The sequence below is a fragment of the Solanum stenotomum genome, chromosome 6 (genome assembly GCF_019186545.1).
Source record: "Solanum stenotomum isolate F172 chromosome 6, ASM1918654v1, whole genome shotgun sequence".
Taxonomy (NCBI): Eukaryota; Viridiplantae; Streptophyta; class Magnoliopsida; order Solanales; family Solanaceae; genus Solanum; species Solanum stenotomum.
In genome coordinates, this window is record NC_064287.1 from 48626312 (window position 1) to 48645774 (window position 19463).

Consider the following 19463-nt stretch of genomic DNA (forward strand, 5'->3'; position numbering starts at 1 on the left):
TCCCTTCCAACTGCCCAACTTCTACAGGGCATAACTCCCTCATACGAACTCGGAATTGAGCAAACTCAGTGGCGTTGAAAAGGTCATTCCACGAGCTTCGCAACCATAACTGGAACTACTCCTAAATCATCCTGAGCTAGGAGTTACGACTACTCAAAGTTGGCCAAAAACTCACTTCTTCCCATACTTAACCAAATTTCCAGATTCTAAATTTTTTTCCAAGCTTCTTCAAAGCCACTTCAAATTGTCGGATGTTACAATATATATATGTAAATATTCTATTTTGAGATTCGAGTTGCCTTTATGGCCATATTTTATAAGTTAAGTTGTTTTGTAATATTGCATTGCATTGAGTTATTCTGTTGGGTTAGGTTTCCGCTGAGTTAAGAAAGCCAGGCCAAGGGTTCGCTTGGGGCCAGAAATGGTCTCCGGGTGCCGGTCCCGCCCAGGGTGTAGGCTCGGGGCGTGACATAGATCAGGAGGACAAAGTGTACTCAGACTTATTCCTACCTCATGGAGATAGAAAGACCATTTTTACGACTTACAAATTCCACATGACAAATTTTTAGTGTAAAATAAATGTGGTATCTCCAATAGGGAAGTCTTCGACTTCGAGGCAAGCTTCTCGAGGGAATGCCTGCTGATGAAACTCAGTTCTTCTATACATTAACCGTGTTGCTATGAATGCAAACGAGCCAGATGCGAATTCACATGACTTTGTCACTTTATTATTTTCCACGCAAAATATTGTTATGCTTACTTTGATATTATCTGCTCGTCGAGGCTTAGACGAGAAGAGATTTGACTCTTGATCTCCCATATTTTTCACTATTACCCTTTGTGAAATCATAAATTTAGCTTTGCAAATTGTGCAATTTATCTCTTAGAAAATACAAAACTCCATTCAAGGAAAAGGCAAAAGTTGAAAAAATTTCAAACATTCATCTTGAACTTTGAATTTTAAAATTATTCTAAATATATATAATGATATTAGATCACATTTAAAGTTATTCTATATATATAATAAATGCTAGATCACATTTAAAAGTATTCTAAATATATATAATACATATTAGATCACATTTAAAATTATTCTAAATATAATAAATGCTAGATCACATTTAAAATTATTCTAAATATATATAATACATATTAGATCACATTTAAAATTATTCTAAATATATATAATAGATACTAGATCACATTTAAAATTCTTCTAAATATATATAATAGATATTAGATCACATTTAAAATTATTCTAAATATATTCAGTATTCCATCCTCTTTTAATTAGGTTTAGCGGTCACTTCTTTTATTTGACGTCCCGACACCTTTAATATATAAGTGAGAACCGTTGGAAAAACAAAAATACTACTCTGCCTCACTGTCTGCTCTGTTTTTCACTCTCTCTTCGCCATGTTTTCGTTTCTTTCATTTCGGGATTGGATTTATCAGACCCTTCTATTCAAGTTCCTTCTCTCATGGTATCATTTCATTTTCACTACTCCTATTTCTACAACAACTGAAATCATAATCCCAAATGAAATCCTTACCGACATTCTCTTACGGCTGTCTGCAGAGTCTCTATTGAGATTTACATCCGTTTCAAAATCGTGGAATCAACAAATCTCTAGCCCTCATTTTGTGAATACGCATCTGAAAATAGCAGCCAATGATAAAAAATTCAGAAACCATGGTATTATATTTGGAAACCTCCAGTTTTGTCATCTCCCTCCTCTGTTTAACAAACGACAAGTAACTGATGAGGAGCTAATTCACATGGATCCTCCGAATATATCATTCTTTGTCGGTTCTGTTAATGGACTCATCTGTCTCTGCAATCATGAATTGGAGACGTATATATGGAACCCAACTATTAGAAAGTCAAAGAAAATACATGTTTCTACACTCCTTGATGCATTCACTATACAATTTCATGAGTCAAATAACGGAGACTTTTTACTTTTGCTTCCCCCATTGATCATGATATTTGACGGCTTAACCAGACGACTAAAGCACAGTGTTTATGTGGAAGAATCTGTTGATGATGGAGGATACGATGCTATAGAAATCTATATAGAAAGCATTGTTAATCCCCTGACGATATCTGACCAGGGACGTCGTATTCAGAATCACTTAGCTGAGAATTATGCTTAGTGTAGCAGGTATGCTCTTTTTGCACTTTCTTGTTTAGTCAAATATAGACCAAGGCATTAAATATTATATTCCTGATAAGGTGGCAAAACAATGAATACATATCCATACATCATATTTGCTTGTAGTTTTGTAAGCATTATTTCTCTAAATTTCGACACACTGGAAGTTCGAAAGGGACCCTGTATCTTTGCTCCTTTGTCTTTTTGGAATAGAGACCGTCAATAGACTTGTAGAAGATGGTGAGATGAGAAGGGGATTTGATATTGTCCCTAAAAGAAGACAGTTATGGCACTAATGATACTACCATTGGTTAGACAATTTCTATACCATATTGAATAATTGTAATGGCTAAAAACTCTGTCAACGTGGTGTTGGCCTAATTTGGTAGTGACAGTGACCGAGCCTTAAAACCAACTATGTATACTCTTGACAATGTCTTGGTGAATTATTCATGTAATACTTTTCACTTATGATGTGTATGTATGGAAATTGTGGTGAGTTAGATGTCAGGTAAGGACTTTAGCTGAATGTATCTGTTCATTTTCATTGCTAAACAGTTAACTGAATCTACATTGAGAAATGATTCGCTCGCATTTATGCTGCCCTTTATTACTAGTCATGTGTTCAAATTTTGTCAGATGCAACCATAACTTGTTTTCTGCTATTGAATTTCAGGAAGTGGAAGCTAATGTTGAGTACTCATCGATCCATACTTGCTGACTGCATGGATATTTCTGTTTTTGATGTTTATTTTGATACATTACTGATCTTTCTTGCTTGCCAAGTTGAACAATGATCTGTTTTGCCTTCTCCATTGTATTCAGTACCAGAATTGTAATACTATCTTGTTACCAGATTTACAATCGTGTTAAAAACTTGGTTTTGGTATAAGTCTTTTGTTGTATAATTAGATATTTGAATGTCTCTAGAATGTGAAGATAACTAAATATTGTTGAGTTACAGAATGAAACAGGTCCAAATGAAGCAAGATGGATATCAGAATGAACCCAACTCCTGTGTTTATGTATGTCGTAATTTGTATGAGCAGGTTTTATCAGGGTTATTATATGTATTAGGAGGATGTGGTGTGCTGGTCTACGTTGAAGTATGAAGAGTTCTGTTTTCATTTCTCTTATCCTTTTCTGATCTGGAAGTGTTTCGTTCTTTTATAACATTGGTGTAAAAGGAGAATCTTCTTTTTTTCATGATAAAAAGCCTTAAAACCAACTCTGCATATTCTTGACAATGTCTTGCCGAATTTTTCATGTTATACTTCTCTTTTATCGTTTAATCTTTTTGAAAAGGCATCAAGAAGATGCAAATCTGTTTGGACTAAAGTTGGCTTGACTTACTGCGGAAGTACTCCAAATGTCATAACTACCAATGTGGAGCTTCACAATTAATTGTGTGGTTTTCTTGGGGCTTCTTCCCTTGCTTTTCCAATAACCGTGGACACCCTCTCTCACATCCAAAACCAACGACTAGTTCTCTTCAAACCACCGGTAAAGCCTATGTTTCACCAGACCCCTTAAACCAAAAATCTGAACCCCCTTCTACTGATACCATTAACAACAATATCCACATAGAGGACTACTATCAGAGTGTGCAGCAAAAAAAACAATGTCCCTGGTGGCATATCAAACACCATTGTTCCATCAAAGTCCACATTTGCTGCTACTGTCCAAACAACTCTGGCAGCTACGATAGCTTCTACTACTATTAATATTCAACATGGGAGTTGGCTGTCTTCTTTAGTGCCGAAGATTACTTTCTTTAATCTTGCCAGTAAGCTTACCATAGTCGGGAAATTCATAAAGGGAGAACCAATTATGGAACAGCTAAGAAAGCTATTTATTAGCCAATTTCAGCTACAGAGATTGGTTAAAATAGCTTAATTGATTATAGAACAGTGTACATTGATTTCTCTGATGAATAACATATGGTAATATCATTAAACGCTTCAATAAGACCTATTTTTGTTGGACATATTTTGATTAACCTTGTGAATAGTATGAATCCTATACACATGAATTGTGAGCAAAGTCATTTTGTATCCCCAATTTCCTTTTTGTGCTTCTCCCCTATCGTAAAGAATTGAGTTTGTTCAATTCTAAAGTTTTAAGGACATCTGAAGCCCCTCCTACTGATACCACTATTAATTAACATAAGGGGAAGTAGAAGTTTGGAGGTACAAAATGAATGTAAAAGTGTTGGAGAGGGAAAGAATAACAAGCTTAGACAATAATTAAACAATGTTTGTGAGCTAGGCAGGATCATGCTTGAAAAACATGTTTTGCACAGGCCTAGGAAACAAGATATATTTTCCAATGTTTCACAACAACTAGGGTGTTTTTCTATTGTTCGGTCAATCGCAAATATTACTCTTTCGATTTCTTGGGCATCAAAGCTTATTCAAGTCCAAATATTTTCAACTTGGTTCAACCAACATCCTGCATTTGGATCAAATCAGAGAATGATTAATTGTATTGTTCCCTTTTTGTTGGTGTTTATTTTTTTCCATTAGTTAGCAATGTTGTCTTAATAAGAGCCTAATTATTTTGCCAAAAAAAATAGATACTAATAACAATAATATCCCAGAGAGGACTACAATCAGAATGGCAAATTGAAGCCCACATTTGCTGCTACTGTCCAAAGCAACTCTGGCAGCTACAACAGCTTCTACTACTATTGATATTCAACATAGGACTTATCTCGGTAAGCCAGCTGTCTGCTTTAATGCCGAAGATTACTTTTTTTTTTGTAAATAAAGGTCCAACATGCCTCATGTATATCTAAATCATCATCCAAACAAGTCAAGAACAAAGTCCATATCTCACTGCGTTTCTAAATCATGGCTTCAACTAATCTCTAGCCCTCCTTTTGTGAAGAACCATATCAAGTTAACTGCAAATGACAAAGGATACATCTATCAGAGACTTATATTTCGAAACACCAACGGAACTTTCAAGTTTTGTTCTCTCCCTCCCTTGTTTACCAAACAACAACACACCGAGGAGCTATTCCACATCGATTCCCCCATCGAAAGATCCACTTTATCAACTCACATTGTGGGCTCTGTCAATGGGTTGATTTGTGTTGTCCATGTCCGCCAAAGAGAGGCATATATATGGAACCCCACTATTACCAAGTCAAAGGAATTACCCAAGTTTACGAGTAATATGTGCTCTGGTCCTATCAAATATGGTTTCGGATATGATGAGTCACGTGATGATTATAAAGTTGTATTTATCCATTATCCTTATAATCATTCTAGTAGTTCCATTATGACGACTGTGGTCAACATATATAGTTTGAGGACTAATTCAACATATATGGTCAACACTCCATGATCAGCTTCAGGGCATCTTTCTATTAAACCATTATGGTAGATTTGTCAATGGGAAGCTTTATTGGACTTCATCGACCGGTAATGATAACTACAAGGTGTGCAACATCACTTCTTTTGATTTAGCAGACGGGACATGGGGAAGCTTGGAGCTTCCCAGTTGTGGAAAAGACAATTCTGATATCAACGTGTGAGTTGTGGGAAGTGATCTTTCTATGATTTATACTTGTCATCGAGGTGCTGCTACCTCTGATGTATGGATTATGAAGCATTCTGGAGCTAATGTATCTTGGAGAAAATTGTTCACCATCAAATATCCTCAAAATATTAAGATATATAGATGTGTTGCACCTGCTTTCACATTCTCTATGCATATTCATCAGGGTGAAATTTTGCTTGTTCTTGACTCAGCCATCATGATATATGATGGTTCAACAAGACAACTAAAGCACACTGTTCATGTTAAGCAATGTGAAGAAATCTATGTAGAAAGCCTTGTTAATCCCCTAACGATATCTGACCAGGGACATCGTAACCAGGAATCTCCACAATCATCGCATAGCTGATAATTTGTAAGGATTGTGCTTAGTTTAGCTTGTTATGCTCTTTTTGTACCTTTTTTTCTGCCAAATATAGGACAAGACATTAAATATATTTTTTCTTGATATTGGAACTTAATTACTCGGCATCTATGTTGATGCTTTTGCTTAAACTAGATGGCTATTTTGTTGTGCTACACTCTGTTTTTACGAATCATGTGAAAATTTTGTTAGGTGCAACCTCAACTATTTATGTTGTACTATTGAATTTCAGGAAGTGGAAGCTAATGTTGAACACTAATCAGTAGTTGCTGCTGACTACATGGATCGAAACTATGAAGCCTCTTAATGATTTGTTTTCTTTCGTATCAGACTTGTAGTTCTATCTTGTTACCTTATCTAAAATCATTTGCTATAAACTATGAATCCTGATAACAATTGTGTTAAAAACTTGGTTTGGTATAAACCTTCTTTTTTTTTTCTATTTCCTCACATTCTAACTAACATTTAAAAATATTTGATTAAACTAAAAACGTTTATCCGTATTGTTTTTAGCAAATGTTGTTAAACATGTGATTTTCGGTGGTGGAAGAAGGTTCATTTACCAAATTCGCTTCCACTGAATTAGTTCCCAATTTGTGGTGTCGCTACATATTGATACTTCATAAGCAATTTAGCGAACACCTGGTCTCCATAAATGTGCTGGGGCGTCTAGCTAATTCCTCACAGGTTCATTATGACTACGTCTAGCGTATTGTTTTTAGCAATCAGTGTCACTAATAGCCAAATTACAACAGCAACACTTCAACTATTGAATTACAATGCAAAATACTGAAATAACAAGTAACTAAAGATAGAGATAAGAATGAAGATGAGAAACTTAGACTCTAGAAAGAGATAAGAGGATCTAACAATTTCTTTCACAATCTGTATAAATCCNCGTCTAGCGTATTGTTTTTAGCAATCAGTGTCACTAATAGCCAAATTACAACAGCAACACTTCAACTATTGAATTACAATGCAAAATACTGAAATAACAAGTAACTAAAGATAGAGATAAGAATGGAGATGAGAAACTTTAACTCTAGAAAGAGATAAGAGGATCTGACAATTTCTTTCACAATCTGCATAAATCCCAAAACCGCAGTGATAACCCTTTTATCTCTACTCAACCTGGATCTCAAGCAAATCTATTATTGGGCTGTCTTATTCTTGGGCCACTTTGTGGTTTAGCCTCGGGCCCAACAACTTGTCTAGCCTCTCGGCTATCCGTGTTCACAACAGTGACAATTGTATTATTGAAACTTACTTTAATATAAATAACTTCCTTTGGTATTCTACGTGTACCCTTACATGAACCAATACATCCATTCCGTTGCAAACTAATTTTCCAAATAGCTTTTGTCATATTTTATCATCTCATAAATATGTGTCAGAGATATATACATTTTTAAACGTGAATTTCAACAAGAACTTCGGGGCAGCTTAAGAGGATCTCCCTGATGATTTCTAGAAGAAAGAGAGGAAGTTGACTAACAAAAAAAATTGAGATTTTGACAAAAAATTCTCGTGTTTAAGGTTAGATTTTTGTTTAGTAACAATACGGATAAATATTTCATTATATTTCAAGGTCGTTTACCTAAAAGTCTTACCAAAGTCAAACATCTAAACTTCAGGCATTCAAAAACACAAAACTTGCACAAAAACCAAACAAGCTTCCCAGTGACCGTCTTGTCAGTACTAGTAAGCTATAAATGACTTGGAGCAGCTATATTAAAGCTCTAAACGTTGAAAATACCGAAACATAGAGAAAATGTGCTATAGGGTCATTACACGTCTGTCCATCGATATATATTGACTTGTTTTTAGTACGTAGTGCAAGAAGGATTATTTGAGGAATATGGTTAATGGACTAAACCCGTGAAGCAAGGAACTTGTGTTCAACATTGAAATATTGTTGCACTTTCATAATAGCACGACACAAATAAGGAAATTATGTTCAAGTATAATAAGAATCCCTAACCAAACTTGGTTTGGTTTTGGAGAATTAATTGTGTTGGACTATTTCTTTGTACTTGATGTACTGTAATTTTAATTTATCTATCTTATAATTGATTAAGCAAGCATCCAACGTAATTTTGATGTTGTAGGTTATTAATTAATTCTGATATTTTTGTTTCGACTTTCCAGAATAATAGGGTTGTAGTCTTGAAAAGTAGTACGTTTATATAATCCCTCTAATTATTGCTTTGTAATATACTGGTTGACTTCGTGTTAGTTTTTTAGGCAAATCGATCTGGGATATGTCATGATTTTTACTCTCTCAAACAAAGATTTTTTCATAATATTATATTCTACAATTTACTTCTTGTTTGATATTTGAAAAATTTTATTCTTCAATACATTAGGTAATTGTTAAAATAACATGTATTAACACAAAGGGGTGGTGACCTCATAAAAAGAATTTGTTGAGATATAGAATTGATCAATTAGTAGAAGACTTTAATTATCACTCAATAATGGCTCTTTGATCAATTCAAATTCTTTACAATTAAAGAAATGCTAATTGAGTTGGACTAATTCTTTCTACTTATATTGTGTCATTTTAATTATCCATCTTATGACTAATTAATAAAACATCCAACGTAATCCTTGAACAAATCAAATGGAATTAAGTTGACAACATGAGTTTTTGTATCGGACATTATTAAAGAGACCATTTTTTTAAAATCATGTCTTATATACAAGAAAATATTAATATTTTCATTTAATTGCAAACATTATTTTTGTATCGGGCATTTTATTAATATATGAATCGTCAATATTTGTTTGCTTCATTCAATACGCAAACTGTTTTCTCACATTCTAATTGACATTTAAATATTTGATTAAACTAAAAATGTTTATACAAAAGAATGGATTTTTATATTCAAATTAGTCATTTAGATTTAAAATGCCAAATATTCGACATATTTCACACCTCCTCTCAAAAGTCATACCTCTACTGGCGCAAAGATCAAAATTGATCACAAACAAGTAAAAATTCATATTTATGAGATTAAAATCAGAACAAAATATTGGAAGTTTATTTTTTGGTATATTATTTAACATATCATCTACTTATTCTGTTATTCTAGAAGTAGGATATTTGGTGGCCAAGTTAAATGACATATTTATGTATTATGTCAATTTGGATTGATGCAAAAATAGTAAATTAATAAAATTGTCCTTTCTTATTTATGATTTTTTTAAGGAAAAACAATTAATATACTCCCTCTATTTCATACATTCAAATTAACTACACATAAAATATAGAAATACACTAAAGCTATTTATGAAATTATCCATTATACATCTGAATATGCGGGGATCAAGGGCGGACCCAAAGAAGGATGAACCCCTTTAATAGAAAAATACTAATACTATTTCTACATAATTAAAATTATTCTATATATATATATATATATATTGGATCATATTAATCTCTTTAAATTCTTCCTTATCTTATTTTCTTGAAGGAATATAAATATATGAGTCACACAAAGTCAATTTAATAGAACACAATTTTAGACCCAAATCCTACTTCACAGCTCTGCTACTTCACCATGTTTTCGTTTCTTGCTTTTCGGGATTGGATTCATCAGACCGTTCTATTCAAATTCCTTCTCTCATGTTATCATTTCATTTTCACTACAAATCGTCATTTCATTTTCACTACAAATCATGATTCGATACTCCCAAATGAAATCATAACAGCCATTCTCTTAAGGCTGCCTACAAAATCTCTCTTGAAATGTATGTGTGTGTCGAAATCATGGCATCAACTCATATCTAGCCCTGATTTTGTGAATACCCATCTCAAATTAAACAAACATCATAGAGTTTTATTTCCAGGCATCTTTGAAAATATCAAGTTTTGTTCACTCCCTCCTTTGTTTAACAAACAACAACTCACTCAAGAGCTATTTCACATGGATCCTCCCTGTTCACCACCTTTCTTTGTGGGTTCGGTCAATGGGTTGATTTGTCTTTTCAATCGGAGAAGGGATACATATATATGGAACCCCACCATTAGGAAGTCTAAGAAATTACTTAAGTCATCATGGGGTACCTCTTGCTATACCAAATATGGTTTTGGATACGATAACTCACGAGATGATTATAAAGTTCTATTTATTGATCATTGTGGTAATTCTTACAATGGTGAGTTGTCCAACACAAGGGTTGTTGTCAATATTTACAGTTCGAGAACTGATTCTTGGACAACACTCCATGACCAGCTTCAGGGAATCTTTCTATTAAATTATACAGGTAAATTTATCAATGGGAAGATTTATTGGGCTGCATCTACAGGTATTCATGATTACAATGTGCGCAACATCATTTCATTTGATGTAGCAGACGAGACATGGGGAAGCTTGGAGCTTCCCATTTGTGGAGAAGAAGTTTTTAATATCAAACTGGGAGTAGTGGAAAATGACCTTTCTGTGCTCTATACTTGTTATCCAGGTACTACTTCTGATGTTTGGATTTTGAAAGATTGTAGAGTTAATGTATCATGGATGAAATGGTTCACCATCGAATATCCTCAATATGCTGTGTTGTATAGGTTTGATTCACCCATTTTCACATTTTCTATACATCTTCGCGAGTCAGATAAGGGTAACATTTTACTCTTGATTCCCGAAAAAATCATGATATTTGATGGTTCGACTAAAAAACTAGAGCACGAAGCTACTGTTAAGGAATGCAATAGTGCAGAAATCTATGCAGAAAGCATTGTTAATCCCCTAACAATATCATGTAAGAGTTCTGCTTAGTTTATGTTGATGTTACTGAAAGTCTTGGTTTTAGCTGTAGTAGAAAATACAATTTGTGTGTAATTGCAACCTGTAATGATCATGGAATTTGATAATTACAAGTGTTATTGTGGTTGTTTTTCTTTTGTTGAGAATAATGTATGCTCTGTATTGATGGCAGAGTGTTTGTTTTCCAACTTTGGATCACTATAATATGCTTTTATTAAGAAAAAATTGTTATTTAAGAGACTAGGGATGTAGTAATTTGGGGGTAAAAATGGAATTAGACACGGATACGTACAAAATAAGGCAGATCAGTTGTTACATCAAATAAAAATAGAACATAGACATCAATTCAGATTCATTATATTCTATTTACACATCTTAGTATTTCGGGAAAATGCATAAGTACCCCCCAGCCTATACCCGAAATCCCAGAGACACACTTAACCTTTACTAAGGTCCTATTACCCCCCGAACTTAATTTATCTATAATATTCTACCCCTTTTCGGCCTACGTGGCACTATCCTTGAAAAATTTGTCAACATGCGTTGGGCCCACAAGATAGTGCCACGTAGGCCAAAAAGGGGTAGAATATTACATATAAAATAAGTTCGGGGGGGGGGGGGGAATAGGACCTTAGTAAAGGTTAGGTGTGTCTCTGGGATTTTGGGTATAGGCTGGGGGGAAACTTATGCATTTTCCCTAGTATTTCAGTTTGTTTTTGTATTTGTTACTTCATTGTAAGTGAGTTTGAGTAAACAAATCATCCACGGAATATATTTAATTTAATTTTATCACTCGATCGTCACTATCATCTGTGTGAATCTTGTCCAATACTACTCCTGAACTTCTACTATTGAAATTGTAAACTAACTTTATAGTTAAGAGCTTCCTAATTTTAGAATAACATGATCATAGTTCATGAAACAAAAAGTTTTTATTGGAAGAGAGACTATCAATTCGAAGGGGATAAAGCAAAAGGACCCTGTATCTTTGCTCTTTTTTATTGTTTGAATAGAGACCGTCAATAGACTCGTAGAAGATGGTGGGATGAAAAGTGGATTTGAGAATGACCATTGAAGAAGAGTTTCGTTCTTTTATACCTTAGGTGTAAAAGGAGAATATTTTTTTCTAGAGATAGTTGGGGTTAATTTTAATTTGAGTTTTAAGAGTTTCAATATAGTGCTATATGCTTAGAGCTTCATTTAGAATTTGATGATTCACGGCATCCATGTTGTTGCTTAAACTAGGTGGCTATTTTGGTAGTGCTATACACTGTTTTTACGAAAATTTTGAGAGATGCAACCTTAACTTGTTTTGTACTATTGTATTTCAAGAAGTGCAAGCTAATGTTGAACACTCATCAGTACTTGTTGAATGCATGGATTAGAACTTGTCATGATCTGTTTACCTTTTCCATCGTGTCTGTTGTCTTTAGTATCAGACTTGTAGTTCTATTTTGTATAATCAGATATTTGAAGCAAAAGGGATATCTCAGATTCATAGAACTAATTCCCACTTGTGGATTGTTCCCTGCTTTTCAGGGTGAAAAAGTATTATTAGATGTATCACTTAAACTTAGCAATTATGGAAATGCTCCAGATCAAAGAATTTAGGCGATACTTCTCAATCCCATTGTACTACAAATATCTACTTCTATACAAATCAGGATTTCTATTTATATACAAATGCCAAAAACGCCAAAAACAATTTATTTAAAAAAATAAAATTGTTGAAATATTTAACATATCATCATACTTATTCTAGAAGTAGGAAGCCACATATTTGGTGGCCAAGTTAAATGACATATTTATGTATTATGCCAATTTGGATTGATGCATAAATAGTAAATTAATAAAATGTCCTTTCTTATTTATGATCTTTTAAGGAAAAACAATTAATATAATCCCTCTATTTCATACATTATACATAACTCTCTTTTAAGGAAAAACAATTAATAAAATTGGATCATGTTGAATCTCTTTAAATTCTTCCTTATCTTATTTTCTTGAAGGAATATAATTATATGAGTCATTTTAAGAGAACACAATTTAGACCCAAATCCTACTTCACTACTCTGCTACTTACTCACTTCAGAGAAAAACATTCTACCATGTTTTCGTTTCTTTCTTTTCAAGATTGGATTCATCAGACCGTTCTATTCAAATTCCTTCTCTCATGGTATCATTTCATTTTCACTATAAATCATGATTCAATTCTCCCAAATGAAATCATAACATTCTCTTAAGGCTGCCCACAAAGTCTCTCTTGAAATGTGTGTGTGTCGAAATCATGGCATCTGTAATATTCGACAATTTGAAATAACTTTGAAAAAGCTTGAAATTGGAAATAGTCATTTTTGGAAAAATGTGAAAATTTCAGATCTTGAAAAATTTGGCTAAGTATGGAAAATAATGAGTTTTTGGCCAACTTTGAACAGTTATAACTCCTAGCTCAGGATGATCTAGGTGTAGTTCCAGTTATGGTTGCAAAGTTCGTGGATTGGTCTTTCCAACACCATTGAGTTTGCTCGTTTCCGAGTTCGTATGAGCGAGTTATGCCCTTTGAAAGATGGGAAGTTGGCAGGGAATCCATCCGGAAATTTGTAAGGGTATTTTGGTCTTTTCCCTAGCCTTGTCTTTGGATATATATTAAGTTGTAAGACTGAATTGTGATCAGTTTTTGCCCTTTTTAAAAGAGTAAGAGTTAGGGTTCTTGAGAGAAAAGCAGAGAAAGGAGAAGAAGAAGCAAGTTTTCGTCAAAATATCGTCGTGGATATCATCGGGGGTGATCCCTTTTAGGTATGTGAGTTCATAGTGTTGGGTTGGTTCTTTCCCCCACACGCCAAGCTCGTTTAATTTCGATAAAAAGATTGATTATGTTTGTTGAAGTTGTTGGTTGTAATTGTTGAAGTGGTAGTTGTGTTGTGTTGAAGTCCTTGTTGGTTTGGTGTGTGTTTCGGGTGGTGTCTTTGAGTTGAATCTATTGTATGTTGAGAGGTTTATGGTTTTAAGTGTTTGGGGATGGAAACTTTGAGGTGTAGAAGGTTTAGAGTTGGAGAAAACTAAAGTGGAAAGTCGAATTTCGGGGAAAAAGGGTGGGGCGTCATGCCCCAAGAGGGGATCTGAACTTTCCCCCTTGGGGCAGCGCGCCCATCAGAGCGCCAGCAGGCTTCCTCTGAAGTTTTTGGTTTGGCGCTCCGCGCCTCTCAGAGCACCAAGAGCGCCAAGTTTTCCCATTCTTTTCCCACTTTCTCATGCATGTTCCTAGGTATTGTACCTATGTTTTATAGTTGTTTTTGACACTCCAAGGTATGTCTAAACATCAAGAACTCATCCATATCATGTGATCAAACACCTTGAATCCATAAATCCAATTCAAGGAGAGTTAGTTTCCAAGTCAAGTGAAGTTAAGAGTTAAGCTTGGAAGTTAAGAAGGGAGTCAAAGCAAGTCTCTAAAGTTATTCAAGAGTCTTTATTGAATGTTTTAACTTCATTTTTAAGGCTCGAGTTTCAAGTCAAGTTAAGTCAAGAGTTTAAAGTTGAGTTTATTTCTCAAAAGTATTAGGGAATTGTGTATTCCCAAAGAAGTTTCCAAATGTTTTTACATTTGAGTAAAAAAAAGGAACTATGATTCCAAAAGAGCCTTTGGGCTAGTTTTCAAGAAAAAGGAACATCGATTCCAAGTGAGCCCTCGGGCAAAGTTTTGAGTAAATATCTCAAATAAAGAAAGATGTGTTTAAAACACTTATTGAGCTAAGTATTTTTGGGAGTAGTCTTGAGCACCGAATTGGGGACACGAGTTCACCATAAGAACCATGCGCCAACATGGGATTTCTCGGGTCATACTTTTTAGATGATCCCGAAAGTTAAGCTAGTGGATCCACTTGGTAAAGTTAGCTTCCTATATCACGGCAAGGTATAGGATGATCCTTGGGCAACGTGAGGTAAATCGTTGTATCACCACTAGGGCTCATAGTGGTGATTGTCGGTTGAAAGAGTCTCCCACTAAAGTTATATTACTTTTATATAAGTAAAGTTGAGATGTTATTGTTTTATCTTTAACAAGCTAAGTTGTTTACACTGTTTTACAAGCTTTATATATTGCATGTGTCTTATTGCTTTATATATTGAGTTCAGTTATTCATGAGTTGAACAGAGCCAAGGTAAGAGTTCCTTTGTACTTTGTTCAAGCTTGAGTCGTGGTTTAGCTTTCCAGCTCGCATACTCGTACATTCAATGTACTGATGCCAGTTGGCCTGCATCTTATTATGATGCAGAGACAGGTACCCAGGGCCAGCATCCGGTTCGCCGTTGATCCAGCTGAGTACTCCAGAGTCAGTGGTGAGCCTCTTTGCATTCCGGAGGACTCGGTTATTTTGTTCTCTCAAGTTTTGTTTTATTAGGATGTCTTGGGGTCTGTCCCAACATCCATCTCAGTATTTTAGAGGCTTCATAGACAGTCAGTCAGTTGCTTTGGAGTCTCTCATTTATGTATATATGTAAATATTCTATTTTGAGACTCGAGTTGCCTTTGTGGCCAGATTTTATTTCAGTCAGGTTGTTTTAAAACCTTGCATTGCACTGAGTTTTCCGCTGAGTTAAGAAAGCCAGGCCAAGGGTTCTCTTGGGGGCCAGCAATGGTCTTCGAGTGCCGGCCACGTCCAGGGTGTAGGCTCGGGGCGTGATAGCATCAACTCATATCTAGCCCCGATTTTGTGAATTTCCATCTCAAATTAAACAAATATCATAGAGTTCTATTTCCATGCATCTTTGAAAATATCATGTTTTGTTCACTCCCTCCTTTGTTTAACAAACATCAACTTACTCAAGAGCTATTTCACATAGATCCTCCCTGTTCACTGCCTTTCTTTGTGGGTTTTGCCAATGGGCTGATTTGTCTTTTCAATCGGAGAATGGATACATATATATGGAACCCCACCCTTAGGAACTCTAAGAAATTACTTAAGTCATCGTGGGGTACCTCTTTCTATACCAACTTTGGTTTTGGATTCGATGACTCACGAGACGATTATAAAGCCCTATTTATTGATTATTGTGGTAATTCTTACAATGGTGAGTTTTCCAACATGAGGGTTGTTGTCAATATTTACAGTTCGAGAACTGATTCTTGGATAACACTCCATGAGCAGCTGCAGCGAATCTTTCTATTAAATTATTCAGGTAAATTTATCAATGGGAAGATTTATTGGGATGCATCTATGGGTATTCATGATTACAATGTGTGCAACATCATTTCATTTGATGTAGCAGACGAGACATGGGGAAGCTTGGAGCTTCCCATTTGTGGAGAAGAAGTTTTTAATATCAAACTGGGAGTTGTGGAAAGTGAACTTTCTGTGCTCTATACTTGTAAGCCAGGTATTCTGATGTCTGGATTTTGAAAAATCGCAGAGTTAATGTATCATGGATGAAATGGTTCACCATCGAATATCCTCAATATGTTGTATTGTATGGGTTTGATTCACCCATTTTCACATTTTCTATATACCTTTGCCAGTCAGATAAGGGTGAAATTTTACACTTGATTCCCAGAAAAATCATGATATTTGATGGTTCAACTAAAAAATGCAAGCACACTACTATTGTTAAGGAATGCAATACTGCAGAAATCTATGCAGAAAACATTGTTAATCCCCTAACAATATCCTGTAAGAGTTCTGCTTAGTCTAAAATATATAAGAATTCATACATCATATTTTCTTGTGAGCATTTCTAGATTTGTGTGTTGCACATAGTCCTGGACCAATGTACTTGTTTGAATTATTAAGTTTTTATTGGAAATAGATTTGGATTTTGTAAGAAGTTGATGTGGTCTATTACACCTTTTACCAATTTCGTGTTAGTGTGTGTATATAACATCCTTCCATGTATGTAGGATCATTGAACACTAAGTTACTCATCTGTTAAAAAACTAAATACAATATGCACCAACTATGCTAAAAAGGCACTATAAAAAATGAAAAAGGAAGTGCACATGTATTCAAGAAAAGATATTATTTCTATACTTTGATCCAAAGCAATTTATAGACAAGATATCATTCCTCACAAAATACTAAAAGTAAAATTACTATAAGTTACCTAGTGTAATCCGACAAGAAAATTAATATAGTATTTCTTAATTTGAGTGTACTTTCCTCTTATTGACATACCCCTTGGTTGCCTAGATACTATTTTCAGCTACAATTAAGAGTGAGTTACATCTATATAATCCATCTTCGCATTGAGCCAACAATAATAACAAACCCAGTGTAGTACCATAACGAGGTATGAGGAGAACAAAGTTTACTCAGACTTATTTCCATCTCATGGAGATAGAAAGACTGTTTTTACAACTTACAATTCCACATGACAAGTTTTTAGTGTAACGTAAATGTGGTATCTCCAATAGGGAAGTCCTCGACTTCGAGGCAAGCTTCTCAAGGGAATGCCTGCTGATGAAACTCAGTTCTTCTATACATTAACCATGTTGCTATGAACGCAAACGAGCCAGATGCGAATTCACATGACTTTGCCACTTTATTATTTTCCACGCGAAATATCATTATGATTACTTTTATATTATCTGCTCATCGAGACTTAGATGAGAAGAGATTTGACTCTTGATCTCCCATAATTTTCACTATTACCCTTTGGTGAAATCATAAATTTAGCTTTGCAAATTGTGCAATTTATCTCCTAAAAAATAAAAAACTTCATTGAAGGAAAGTGCAAATGTGGAAAAAATTTCAAACATCCATCTTGAACTTTGAATTTTAAAATTATTCTAAATATAATATATTAGATATTAGATCACATTTAAAATTATTCTAAATATATTCAGTATTCCATCATCTCTTAATTAGGCTTAGCAGTCTTTCTTTTATTTGACGTCCCGACACCTTTAATATATACAAGTCAAGAGCCGTTGGAAAAACAAAAAATACTACTCCACCTCACTTGACAAAAAATTCTTTGTTTTCACTCTCTGCTCTGTTTCGCCATGTTTTCGTTTCTTTCATTTTGGGATTGGATTTATCAGACCCTTCTATTCAAGTTCCTTCTCTCATGGTATCGTTTCATTTTCACTACTCCTATTTCTACAACAACTGAAATCATAATCCCAAATGAAATCCTTACCAACATTCTCTTACGGCTGCCCGCAGAGTCTCTATTGAGATTTACATCCGTTTCGAAATCGTGGAATCAACAAATCTCTAGCCCTCATTTTGTGAATACGCATCTGAAAATAGCAGCCAATGATAAAAAATTCAGAAACCATGGTATTATATTTGAAAACCTCCAGTTTTGTCATCTCCCTCCTCTGTTTAACAAACGACAAGTAACTGATGAGGAGCTAATTCACATGGATCCTCCGAATTTATCAGCTTTCTTTGTCGGTTCTGTTAATGGACTCATCTGTCTCTGCAATGATGAATTGGAGACGTATATATGGAACCCGAGTATTAGCAAGTCAAAGAAAATACATGATTCGCCATTGCATTCCTCTTCCAATACAAAAATTGGTTTTGGATATGATGAGTCTCATGATGATTATAAAGTCAAAGAAAATACATGATTCGCCATTGCATTTACAGTTTACGGACTGATTCTTGGACAACAGTACATGACCAGCTTCAGGGCAACTTTCTAACAAACACTTTGGGTAAATATATCAATGGGAAGATTAACTGGATTTCATGTAATCGTCTTGGTATTAACAAAATCATTTATTTTGATATAGCAGACGAGACATGGGGAACTTTGGAGCTTCCCATTTTTAGACAAGACAATTGTAATTATCAACTCGGAGTCGTGGGAAATGACCTTTCGATGATTAATACAAGTAATTTTACGAATACTTCATCGGATGTCTGGGTTTTCAAGAATTGTGGATTTTGGACGAAATTGTTCACCATCAAATATCATCCAAATCTGTCGCTATTTATGGATTCTATACTCCTTGATGCATTCTCTATACAATTTCATGAGTCAAATAACGGAGACTTTTTACTTTTGCTTCCCCCATTGATCGTGATATTTGACGGTTCAACCAGACGACTAAAGCACAGTGTTTATGTGGAGGAATCTGTTGATGATGGAGGATGCGATGCTATGGAAATTGATGTAGAAAGTATTGTTAATCCTTTGACGATATCTGACCAGGGACGTCGTATTCAGAATCACTTAGCTGAGAATTATGCTTAGTTTAGCAGGTATGCTCTTTTTGCACTTTCTTATTTCGTCAAATATAGGCCAAGACATTGAATATTATATTCCTGATAAGGTGGCAAAACAATGAATATGTATCCATACATCATATTTGCTTGTATAGCTTGTAGTTTTGTAACCATTATTTCTCGAAATGTCGCTCCATGTAGACACACTGGAAGTTCGAAAGGGACCCTGTATCTTTGCTCCTTTGTCTTTTTGGAATAGAGACCGTCAATAGACTTGTAGAAGACGGTGGGATGAGAAGGGGATTTGATATTGTCCCTGAAAGGAGAGTTATGGTCACATTCTATCTATTGTTCACTAATGATACTACCATTGGTTAGACAATTTCTATACCATATTGAATAATTGTAATGGCTTAAAACTCTGTCAACGTGGTGTTGG

At 34.7% G+C, this 19463-nt stretch overlaps 1 protein-coding gene and 3 pseudogenes across 1 annotated transcript; all 4 read left to right on the plus strand.

Annotated features, from left to right (window-relative positions):
- Positions 1-1416: 1416 nt before the first annotated feature.
- LOC125868115 (F-box/kelch-repeat protein At3g23880-like) lies at positions 1417-6069 on the plus strand (annotated as a pseudogene).
- Positions 6070-9647: 3578 nt separating this feature from the next.
- Positions 9648-11094, plus strand: LOC125868241 (F-box/kelch-repeat protein At3g23880-like). The gene is made up of 2 exons (XM_049548869.1): positions 9648-10845; positions 11090-11094. Exons 1-2 carry the CDS (start codon positions 9648-9650, stop codon positions 11092-11094), a joined length of 1203 nt encoding a protein of 400 aa, XP_049404826.1.
- A 1864-nt stretch (positions 11095-12958) lies between these two features.
- LOC125869103 (F-box protein CPR1-like) lies at positions 12959-16533 on the plus strand (annotated as a pseudogene).
- Positions 16534-17847: 1314 nt separating this feature from the next.
- On the plus strand, positions 17848-19402 carry LOC125869348 (F-box/kelch-repeat protein At3g23880-like; annotated as a pseudogene).
- The last annotated feature ends 61 nt before the right edge of the window (positions 19403-19463 follow it).